General features: G+C 36.1%; 1 protein-coding gene across 1 annotated transcript; it reads right to left on the reverse strand.

The window, feature by feature from the left end:
* Nucleotides 1–8,478: 8,478 nt before the first annotated feature.
* On the reverse strand, nt 8,479–10,792 carry LOC101309668 (cytochrome P450 704C1-like). The gene is made up of 5 exons (XM_004306843.1): nt 10,274–10,792; nt 9,816–10,100; nt 9,193–9,525; nt 8,897–9,097; nt 8,479–8,813 (listed from the first exon to the last, which is right to left on the reverse strand). The coding sequence occupies exons 1-5, from the start codon at nt 10,790–10,792 to the stop codon at nt 8,613–8,615; spliced, it is 1,539 nt and encodes a 512-aa protein (XP_004306891.1). The 3' UTR covers nt 8,479–8,612.
* Between the last annotated feature and the right edge of the window lie 1,757 nt (nt 10,793–12,549).

The raw sequence follows: 12,549 nt of genomic DNA on the forward strand, positions 1-12,549 counted from the left end.
GTATAAGTCTGATCTTAGCCGACGAATTAAGCTGACAGGCCGACGAAAAATTTTCGTCGGCTAAAGTGCTTGTCCTGGTAGTGATGTCTTGTGTTTATTTGTGTCATTGCTCCTTGTCTACCTAGATGGGAAAAGACTCGACCGTTTGGAATGAGGCATGAGTATAAATGTACATTTCAGTTTTGAACTGAAGCCTCTCTTGTCAACTGCAGGGTTTCTAATGTTTGATAGAAGACTTGGCACCTTCCTGGTGCTAGTGCTGAACCAAACTTCAAGCCTCAAAAACAAAGGTTAGTTTAATTGTGATGGGTAGATATTTTTAGTTATTATAGAAGATATAGAATATGTATAAGGGGAGAGAATGAATATTTTGAAGTTATGATCTCTTGTTTGGATTATTCTTCTTGGGTTCTTTGTTTCTCCTAGTTATTTAGATGAATGCTTTTCTGATATTGTTCTTTGTAGTTTAATAATGTTTCTGTTGTGAGGTACTCTTGATTTATGATAGTTTTTATACCATGATGCTTACTCAAACTTACATTGTTTTTTGAAGGTATCAAGCAGGATAAACTATCAAAATTTGATGAATATTGCTTGGCCACTACGTGAGCTGTATCAAATAAAATGCTGGATTTTGGAGTAAGGCTAGCTTTTGCTCGACTCCTTCTGAAGTTGGTGTATAGCAAGTTGCAGCAATTGTGAGCAATATTATAGATAGTGTAGCAGGCGCGTAGTTTATCCTGGTTGCTATTCTTGCCCAGTAGCCAAGACAAATCTGAATGTGCAAGTTATGGTTCTTCTAATAGAGTTTAAATTGATGAACATTTAATTGTCTCCTTGTCTATGTTTAATAATATAATTTGAACAATTTGAACGGGCAGGATGAACAATTTGTCATTCTTCATTAGTGTGTTTTTTTTATAGGAAATGTGTTTTTTTAGTAGTGCGACTCAATACTTATATATTTGATTTTTTTGTATAAATCATTTTTGTTGTAAATATTATAATATATGTGGATGTCTTTGTAAATACTTATTAGTTATGTCCTTAAGATGTAAATCATACTCCTATATAAAAGAGTCTAATGAGAATGAAAGTGACACTTCTTCCTCCTCCTACATTATGTTCTTCTCTTTTCTCTCTATCTCATTCTTAGTTTATAACACGTTATCAGCACGATTTTGCTAATTCGTTCCATAAACTCCATGACGATCTATGAGATGTTGGTGCAACTTTTGTTGCTTATTATCCATACTCACGATCTATGAGTTCACTTCTATTTTGATTATATCTTGTCTACATATATACTTTGTTTATATTACTCAATTCTATGTTTACAATTGCTTATAATAGTGAACCTAGAGTTTCGCTAATAATTCTCAAATATGAACTTTTTGAGATTATCTGAAGTTCAAATATTACAGTAAACTTGCAATTCTAATTGTTTGCATAAACCTGAAGTTTTGTTCACAAAATTTGAACCTGAAGTTTCGATATTGATATTTCTTTCATATGAACATGAAGTTCTAAACAACATAATTAGATCCATGATGATCGATGTGGTCTTGAAAAAGAGTCTGAAAGACATGTATCTAACGGTGAAAGATCCGCTTGAGTTTTGGCAAGCATTGGTTGATCGGTTACTAAGAGCACGATATGAATGGACGCATTTGCGCCTTCTAATATGGATCATGATATGGCTATAGTTATGGATTAACCATTTTCGGCCTATTGATGCATGCCCTAACATTTAATGGCACTTTACAAAACCCTCTTTGAATGACAATCAGACCAAAATTAATCATATTAATCAGTCTCTTGGGAAATCTAAGCCATGAGTGGATGTCATTTCACCCAAGTTGACAATGTTTTTGTGGCTAAATTGAAATGTTAAAGACATGATCAATAGGGGTGTTCTTAACACCGATTAATATTAAGTTTATCATAATGATATTTTAGACCCCGAGTTATTGTGATTGATATGAGTGTCTTAATTTAAGGTTATTATACGAGTGAATATGGTTACTTTACTCCCCAATATGTGCACACAAATACTTTTCAAGTCATAATTTGGCAATCAAAGGCCATTGTTCACAATTATGTGCACCATTTACGAGCATTTATATTTACCAAATTTCAGCTATTAATAACATGGAAATTCATCGGTTTCTTTATGTGGTTTTGCTCATTAACAGCCCAAAACATCATCATTCTTAGGTTTTGAATTATATGTATATTAATTACATTTTATTGGTTTCATTACATAGCCTGGATGGATGTTTCTATAATAAAGTAGTAGTTTTGGAGTTTTATGACCATTGATAACCTCTATTTATTGTTTTATCAATTCAGGTCTAGTAATTGTTTTTTTTACTGCCTATTTGTTGTGGTATTGGTTTTTCATGAAACTTATTGCTTCCATAATATCATATTTATTGAAGGGACTAAGGTATGTATTTTTCCATTTCATTATTTGAATTTAATCTATTCATTTCACGACATACTTCGTTTTATGAATTACAGTGAACTCGATAATCGAGACCTAAAGCCTCTTTATCCAACTATAGAGGGCATGAAGTTCCTCACGAGTAATATGATAAGTGGGGAAATGTAGTGTATCATGGTAATACCATAAACATAAAGGAAGGACATAAAAGATGTTCCCCCGTGACCATGTTTTCTCGGTCCTTTGTAGGCTGAGACTTCCTACTTCCTCACCTTATACTTAAGTGGAAAGATTAGAGGTTCATATAGAAAAGGGCACATATATTGTTCTTTTTCCTCTACCGGGCATCTTTTGTGATGTTGTCCAGAGTATCTAACTATTGGCAAGATGTTTTTGCCAGAAATCTGACTACTGGCAATTTTTTTTTCTCGATTACTCATCTTGTTGAAAGATAGTCTTTATGCATATTTATGAGAATCAGAGGAAACACTTGGCTACTCTCATTGCAAATACACTCATTGGGCAAGTCATGAGAATATGACTAATTCGGCCCACATATATTGAAGAAGCAATATTATGGTATGAGATTATGGAATTCAAGTATGCTTTATTTTTCTTAACCTTATTCGGTTTTGTAATTAAAATTGATTGAAACCCGGAGTTTCTTGATCAAACTATATGAGGGCCTGAAGTTCTTTGAAACTGATATTGTCAAATTATTGAAATGAAGTTTCTCAAAACTTATGTAATCAACAAGGACCAGAAGCTCCTTAGAGCTATACAATATGGTTTTCTTGTGATCCATAATTATATGAGAGCATGAAGCTCCAATTTATTTTGATACAATGTTATTATGAAATTAGAGGAGAGAAACAAGATTATCATATTCGTGAAGGTAACTAGACCAGAAGTTCTACTTCTTCACCAATGGAACTATAAGTTTCCATTCTCACATTTTACTTATCCTTGTTCCTTACCATTTTAGAGTTTGTTAATTATTTTCCTTTTCTAAATTTTATAAGTTTCCATTCTCAAGAACATATGAATTTCAAATGTCATGTTTTTGAACCAGAAGTTCAAATTACTGAATTATAAAACATGAGTTCTAATGGTAAAAGCTCAAGCCCGTAGCTGAGTATGTAAATTAAATTAGTGAACTTGAAGTTTCAGTTTAGTTATCTGGAACCTAAAGTTTCTGGCACCAAATTTATTTGAACTAGAAGTTCAACATATGAAATCTGAGAACTTGTAGTTCTTACATTATAAATTTGAACTTGAAGATTCGATTACACATATGATTGATGGCTCCGGAAGAGCACATTATATCCCCTCTTTACAAGAAGTGGTTTCAATATGGTTCCAGAATATGTATTGAGATCCCACATTGCCCGAAGGAGGGGAGGAGATGTGTTGCAAACATACCTCCCCATAGTGAGACTAATTTTGGGTTGACAACTCAAGCACAAAATTGTAGAGCGAGCGAGATCCAAAGCGGACAGTATCTCGCTATGTCGCCTATTACGTGTGTTAAATTCTACAATATAGTGAGACACATAATGTCATGAACCAGAAGTTCATTGAACCAAATTAATTATTTTGGCATGACTAGTTACATCATATTTTACCTACAATGTTGTTTGAAATCAGTAACAACTTTTGATGCCTGCTAGCTAACGCTACTCATAGCAAATTGTTTATTTGCTGTATATTTTTTTGTTGGTTTGTCACTTTAATGAGACACTTCTCTTGTTATGAAAGGGAGAAAGATTGTTCCTGGAGAACAACATGAATTGTTGTGGAATATTTATCTATTGTCTCATTTTGAGCTTGAGGAATATCACAGCTAGTGACTTAATAAAAACTATTGATGACAAAATTATATGCTAGCGGAAGAAAATTTACTTGCCCCTGTTTGATTTGTGGGAATAATGAGTATCTAAGTGACATGGTTCTCCTGACGAGAAATGTCATTAAAAATGTCCGAGTTCCTAATATGGCGGCTACAATATTACACATACAAAGGTAAAGTACACCATCAAAGGATGATATCTTGGTGATACAATTATACATCAATATGGTTGATACTCATGAATTTAATATTTTTGACCTTAACCTTGGTTTGGGTTTGTCACCAGCCAATGGACATCTTCACTCGAAAGGAAGTGATATACATTTAAACGCATTTTTATGCATGGTCATAATAAGACAGTGTTCTCGCCGTTAGGGGGAGAGAAAAGACTGCTGTCATTTGAGTAATGGTGTGAATTTGGAGTGGAATGTATCCACTAGGTCTAAAGTTCTAAGCTCCTAAAAATGGAAGATTATACATGTCCTATAATGTTTTATGATATTATGAATACAGATCCACATTCGTTAAATATAATTCATCTATGAGAGATGTTTGTCGTCGAAGTGACAATATTTGCCCCAGAAGTGGCATGGGTACCCAATATTAATAAGCTCATGGTAGCTAATGCATGCATTTAAGAATGTGTGAGATCTATGAATGATGATCATCGATGAAAATTTACATATGGTAGCTACCAAAGACCATTAAGGACTGTATGATGCAATACCACGTTTCATTATGAATGTCGACAAAACATATTATTGGCCAAATTAGATAGAGGCAATTCCAATAAACTGAATATATGAAACGTGATGAGATAATTAGACCTTTAACCCTACATGATACAAAAGGGTATTAATCACAGTGAAAATAAATCACTATGACACAATGTCTACAAGAGACATGGGGATTACAAATATCTTTCCTTATACGTGATAATTTTCTGTAAGTACAGTGTTACATATATATATTTATTGACGAGAGACTTACGACAGTTGTCATTATATATTATGAGAATCTTAAAAGACTTTGCTAAAAACAAAATCCTAAAAGTAAAGAGTTATTATAAGCGTATCGCTTATCAAATCCTCAAAGGATCCAAGTAAATGAATGATTCGAACGTAAATCGATCCATAAATACTTGAGAGAGTCTGAATGTGAGATTCCTCATCACCTAACGAAAATGACGTAATATGCTTTATACATACAAACAAAACTCTCATTAGTGAGACGTGTTTTGGGTTGGAACCCAAGAACAAAGCCATGAGGGGAAAGCCCAAAGGCGAGCATATCTTGTTATGCTGGGCTGTTAAACTAAAGTTAACTCATGCAATTGATAGTTTAAAGCTAGCTCATATATATTCATTATGTTATAGTTAACGTGATCAAAATTGCCTCAATGAGTATTATGATTGGACTACAAAACCAGATTCGGATTATGTTGCTACATATTTGAACTTTCGCGAAGTTATGAATTGCTTAGAGTTCTTGAAGAGCATATACGAGATGTATCAATAAACAAAGATATTGATATGAGTGGCTAGATATGCCTTGCTGATCTTCCAATGGTTTGAACAATACATAGTAATGTGTTCATTAGCTTTTACTGCTTAGTTATTACATAGTATATGAATTTGAACATGTGAGGTTGTTTCTAACATTACTAAATGAGGTAAGACCTAATAAAAGTTGTGGTTGGTATTGCCTTCACTGTGCAGGTATGAAGATCTTGTGATGAGCCCCTGTATGCAAAACGAACAAGATCTCACTTCAGTGATAGACAAATCAAACCGTTATTTACTGTACATGAAGCTTGCAACAATCAGGAGGAGAATCTCATCAGGGGGAGCATCCAGAAGTATGCTACCTAGGACATATGCGCGTTGCATTATTTTTCTCCTTCGACCAGGGTTCTTTTTTCCCACAAGGTTTTTATTACCTGGCAAGGTTTTTAACGAGACAACACTAAACGCGTCCAACATCAGATTATTAATGGATATCCAAGGGGGAGTGTTGTAAATATTACAATATATGTGGATGTCCTTGTAAATACTCATTAGTTATGTCCTTAAGATGTAAATCATACTCCTATATAAAAGAGCTTAATGAGAATGAAAGTGACACTTCTTCCTCCTCCTACGTTATGCTTCTCTTTTCTCTCTATCTCATTCTTAGTTTATATCAATTTTAATATTTATCATATGAACATCATGATTTATAAAAATAGATAGTAAATAATTTATATGGACATGAAGTTATTTTTATGGTTTGTAAAAATAACCAAAAGATAAATTATAGTATAAGAAGTTAGTTTTAGTTTCATGTCCAAATTGGTCATTCTGCAAGCTGGAAGCACTTTTAGTTTTCAATTTACCAAACACCTTCCACTGCTTTTAGTACTCACAACACCTATTAAAAGTCAGTTTACCAAACACCCAGTTATACTTTACTTATGAGTCATTTATTCTCAAGAATAAGTAAAAATTAACTTTTTTTATAAGCCCAGCTGCACCAAACGCAGCCTTAAAAAATAAGAAAGTTCTACTCAAGCTATAAAGAGACATGTGATTGTTGGGACTCGAACTTAGGTGGGGTTCGATATAAAGAGACATAACACATAAGTCTCCCATCCGGAAGGAAATCACCTGTCCCCAATTTGCCCTGTGCCAGATATGTTCCATCAATAAAATTGTGACATGTGGAATTCCACTTTACAGCATCTAACGAAGTCTGACTCCGTGAACTCTCTTCCTTCTATTTCTTCTCCTCTTCTTCATTGTAATTTCAGAAAACAAATTGGCTGAATTAAAATGAAATTTGCGAGATGCTCTCGCGTTTGGGTTGAAACTCTTGGGGCCATGAATTACGGCCCGTGATTTCTTGTCATGTGATCAGGAATGCGTCATTTGGGGCAGACCCAATATGTCATTGACATCGATTCTAAATTTTCCCCAAATTCTAGGGTTTAGTTTTTCTAGTTTCTCAATACAATTATCTGGAGATTGATATAAACAAACCGTTATGACTCATGCATAACAAACTTTGGTTTGATATTAGATCTGAAATTCTTCAACATCATGCTGCATTAAGAGTTTCTACTGATGATGTTGACGGGGATTGGATATAGAAAAGCTGTCATGGGTTTGATAACAGAGAAACAAGGAAAAATCTCCGTTGAATACATTGGGAAGCCATGACTGAACTTCACAATCCTTTCGAAGGTGGAACGATGAGAACCAGGAACCCAGAAGCATTGAGTTGAATAACTTTTTGTTTTCTGTATTGTTCTTGGATAAAACAACACAGGTTAACATTAATTTAAGAGTGTTAAACTGTTGTTTAAAAGAAGACACTGTGGCAAAGTATTATTGGTGGCACATAGTTGGCATAGGGTTAGTCGGTACAGGTGATTTACTTCCCTCACATCCCACATAACACTTGCTTGATATAAATGTTGGGACTCGAATTTAGGTGGGGTTCTACTAAAGCAAGTTGCCTTGTCATTTGCCAAACTTGCCAAACCTAATTCTAATTGGCACAGTTTTGGAGTTATTTAGTTGTTTTAGCCTTCTAGGTCCATATTTAGTTGGGACTCGAATTTCGGTCAAGACTCATGTTCTTTGTTTTTTTTTTTTTTTTTATGAAACAATACTTAATCTGTTGGTCACAAGCATGTTGCGTCTCTTCCTATGTATCAGTCTTGTATATGTTTTCTACGAAGAAAAAATAAAATAAAAAATGTTTTCTATGAAGAAAACACATACACCCACTACCATTGAAATCTTCGACATAAAGAATTAAAGATTGTGTCTTCTCAAGTTTAATATATAGAGGTCCTCCATTCTTTATGATCATCATAAATTTAAACAACTTTTTTGTGATGCTACCCACTCTGATAAAGGTAGGGATTGCATTCTTAGCTGAATGGTTTAAGGAGTGTATAGTGTGAGACTTCAAAACCAACAGAATTACACATTATCAGAGGCTAATTTTACTTGCACTGTCACACTTCAATCACTTCGATGCTCTGTTTAGTAATTACAATCCCCCGCTACATGCTTTAGACAACAATTCTAGTATCATTTGAATCTAAACATTGATTTAACCATTATGAACAAGAAGATTGAAAATACATACCATCAATAATGGCTGTGAAGATTGTTGTAAAAGACCCGTAAAATATGAAATGTAGGAGTTCTGTATCTATGTATATTCACATATACATACCATCATCATCCAGCCTGATACAACCAAGTTTACTACATCATCTAAACACATAAACAGGAAAACCAAGCTATTTGCAGATTGCAATCATGATCACAAGTTGTAGCTGTGCTTGGTCCTTGGAACTGCAAGCATAGGGAGAGAACCATCGATGTGAAGGGTGAACATGGTTCTGTAGGTTACATTTTTTGTTTCATCAGCCAATTTGAAGCGGAAGGAGTAAAGAAGAGCAGTTGTTACTATCTTCATCTGTCGGTAAGCAAAGTCCTTTCCCAGACAGATCCGAGGGCCTGCCTGCAAATAGCACAAGTGAGCACTTCAGTGATCAAGATATGTGACTATGAAATGTGATCAAGATATGTGACTATGATACAGACATGAAATGTGACAAATTTGAAAGTTGATTCAGGCTGGAAAACTCCATCGTTGAGCCATCTTTCAGGTCTGAAATCCTCAGCATCTTGTCCCCAAATATAAGGCATTCTCCCCATGGCATAGGCCATGTAGTTTATTCCATCTCCTTTTTTCAGTCTGAAGCCATCAGGAAGAATGTCATCCTTCTCTGCACATCTTCCATCCTTAGAGCCAAAGACACAAACATAACAATGTATTATTCATTGACCTTAATTTCGATACATGTAATGTATCGAAGTCAAAATCTGAGTAGACATACCACGGGAACTGCAGGGTATAGCCTCAAGGTCTCAGTTAGTGTAGCATGAAGATAATGAAGTTGGTCAAGAGATGCATCAGTTATTTTCTCCACAAATGCATCAACGTCTTCTTCTTGATCACCAATTACATCCCTCACTTCTTGTGCAACTTTTTCTTGTATAAGAGGGTGCTTGCATAGCATGTAGAAGAACCATGACAGTGTGTTTGCACTGGTATCTTTCCCAGCAATCATAAAATTCAGAATTATGTCACTTAGATACTTATCATTCATCTCCTCTGGATCCTTCTCACTCTCCAATAGGAATCTCGAGAGTATGTCCTCCTTGTCATTCTTCGAAACATCACAGAATCCAAGGCTACATCAATTTTCATATGTACTATTGAAATCATGTAGCTAGAGAAAAAAATGGGACTGAAATATAGAAATTGTGACATGGGGTATGTCTAACTATTTAACCAAAGACACCAGCCACCAGGCAAATCTTAAGTTGATGCATTAATCCATAAATTCAGAATTTGAAACTTCAAACTGAACAATTTAAGAACTTATAGACGATATGAAATCACTTTCAAACCCAGAGAGCAAGAACTAGAATGACAATGCAAAAGATATAGACTTACACCATCTTTCTTCAAAGCTAGCAATTCCCTCTTTCTCTTGATCTGTTGGTGGACAAAATCATGAATGACTTTGACATGCTTTCTAAGGGAAGCCTCACAACCAATATTGAGAAACCTTTTCAATTGCCAGAATGGATCAACATATCTCCAATAGGTCAAAGCAGTTGACTCATCAAATGCCTTCATAAAATCTATCCCTTCTTTGCTTAAACCCTCCAAGCAATTCAGATCTATTCCAAACCCAACTTTAAATACTGAATCCAAAGTACATCTCATAAGCAAATCCTACAAAACCATTGAAACCATATGCCAAAATATTGTAAATACTAGCCGGAGACTAAGCGATCGAGCTAGTTTACCAGTCTACCTCTGTATCGAATTAGTCTAATTGATGTATCTATACATTAATGAACAAAACGCAACTTTGTACTTACATGACCAAGAAGAAAGTGACTGACCTGCATATCAAAACTCCCATTTGCAACAGAGTACTCTGAAATAACTTTGACCAATTTAGCACCATTTCTTCTGAAAACAGAGCAGCTGAAATCCCTTAGCACTCTCGTCGAAAACTCGAAACTGGCAAGCTTCCTCTGCTGCTTCCATTTCTCTCCATCAACAACAAATATCCCCTTGCCAAAGATATCAGACATAATACCAACATGGTAATCACCTCTCGTGTAATTGGCGAAGTTGGTTTTGAGAACATGTTCGACGTTTCGGGGGTCGGCGGTGTAGACTTCGCTGTGCACCGGCGCGATAAGCCGGTAAGTTGGGGTGTCTCGGGTGATTGTGGTTTGGTGATCGTAGAGTGTGGTGAAGTAGAGGAGCTGGTGGAAGACGGTGCCTTTGACAGGTGGGTAGTTTGGGTCTTTGAGAGATTTGCCGGTGAAGATTCTGAGTATGAGAAACGACACGAAGGTGAGGAACAGAAATGTGAATGTGAAGATGAGATAGAGGAAAGTCAGGACACCCATTCTTTTGTCTTGGTGATCAGCAGCAGAGGCAGCGATAGATATATATAGAGGAAGTGAAACGAGTAAGAAAGGAAAGTGACACATATGGGGAAAAAACCAAAACTTCTATTTTTAGTAAATGGAAACCTAGGTTCCTCTTCCACCTCAAAGCCAACTAGCCAAGGATTTAATTTGTCTAAAACTATTTTCTGTAATTTCATGATTAACATTTAAAGCTGGTCAATATTTTTGAAGCTAGTAGTATTAATATTGACCGGTATTTATCGAAGTTCAAACGATGTTGATAACATGTTAAAACACAAAAGTTTTTATCAACTCGACCAGATTTTTTTATCAAATCGACCAGATATTGTGTTGTTCACGATTTTGTTATAAAAAGATTAACGAGCAAACTACGCAATCATTTAAGTGTCTTCATCGTAAAATTTGGATAATGTCACCCTCAAAGATTGGATATGAGCTTCCGAAAAGGTCATGATCCAAACGGTCATGATCCAAATATGGTTTGTTTAAGTACCAATACACAAGACAATGAGAGCAGCTGAGAAGATACTTTTGTCTTGGGGCAAAATGCAAGAATTAATTGTCTATGAGTGTTGACATAGTAGCTTTGTGTTCCCATTGCTAATCAGCTAACATTCTTTGAGAAATTCTTAAGTGTAACAGCCGCACCACCTGACACATGCGCACCAAATCACCCTTTAACACCTATTTTTCTTTTTTTCTTTTTTCACACCTGCTTTCTTCTTCTTCCTCCTCCTTTCTCCAGCGGATCTTCTTCCTTTCTCTGATCAGAAACCGATCCCCCACGATCTTCTTTTCCTCTGCCCAGCCGCCACCTTTGCAACCCCCGCCGCCTCCACCGTAAAGGAAGAAGAAGCTTCGCCGGTTCACCGGAGGAAGGAAGAAGAAGCTTCGTCGGGGAAGAGGAAGGAAGAGGACGCCTCCACCAACCCGTGTAAGTTTCGTCGGAGGAAGAAAGAAGAAGTGCCGGAGCAGAGGAAGGAAGAGGAGGAAGAAGAATGCAAGTGAGGGGGTTTTGGGGGAAAAAAAAAAACATGTGTCGTTGTGTGACTGGTGGGTCGCACAAAACACGTGGTGCATTAGCCGCACCTAAGACTCTCTCCCTGATCTTTAGTAATCGATAATTCAAATTAAAGGTACGGTCACGATCTTCCGAAGAGTGTACATGATCACTTCCAAAACTTCCTTGCGGATAAAAGAATTCATAAAATAAAGTAGCAACGTTGCAATATATATAATATATATATTTTTTTTTTTCTGAGAAAATCTTGGGGCAAACGTACCAGGTGGATGCTGCGACCACCCAATCACAAGCCGCCACATTGCCCTTTTTTTACATGTCATCTTGCTGAAAAGAGCACCAAAATCTCAAATCCCACTCAATATCTCTCGTTCAGTTGCCCTGCTTCACAGATCTCACCCTTTCCGATTCACCGATTCAAAATCCAACCAAAATCCCCATACCACCACCACCCGTGGTCGTCTATCACCATCCGAATCTCCATATTCCAACCCGTCTACCTCCGATTCATAACCGTATTATAATATTCCAACCCATCCACCGCCGCTGCCGCCTCCCTCGTCTATCTCTCCCACGTCTTTCAGTACCTAGCCGAAGAAGAATGCGAAAGGGAAGGGTGAGATTGGACCTATGTATCTGGAATTCTAGATGGATTTAGGTTTGTTTAGCTTTGGTTTCTGAAAAATTCTGTGGCTAAAGAACAATTATTGTA

This window comes from Fragaria vesca, linkage group LG7 (assembly GCF_000184155.1).
Source record: "Fragaria vesca subsp. vesca linkage group LG7, FraVesHawaii_1.0, whole genome shotgun sequence".
Classification (NCBI taxonomy): domain Eukaryota; kingdom Viridiplantae; phylum Streptophyta; class Magnoliopsida; order Rosales; family Rosaceae; genus Fragaria; species Fragaria vesca.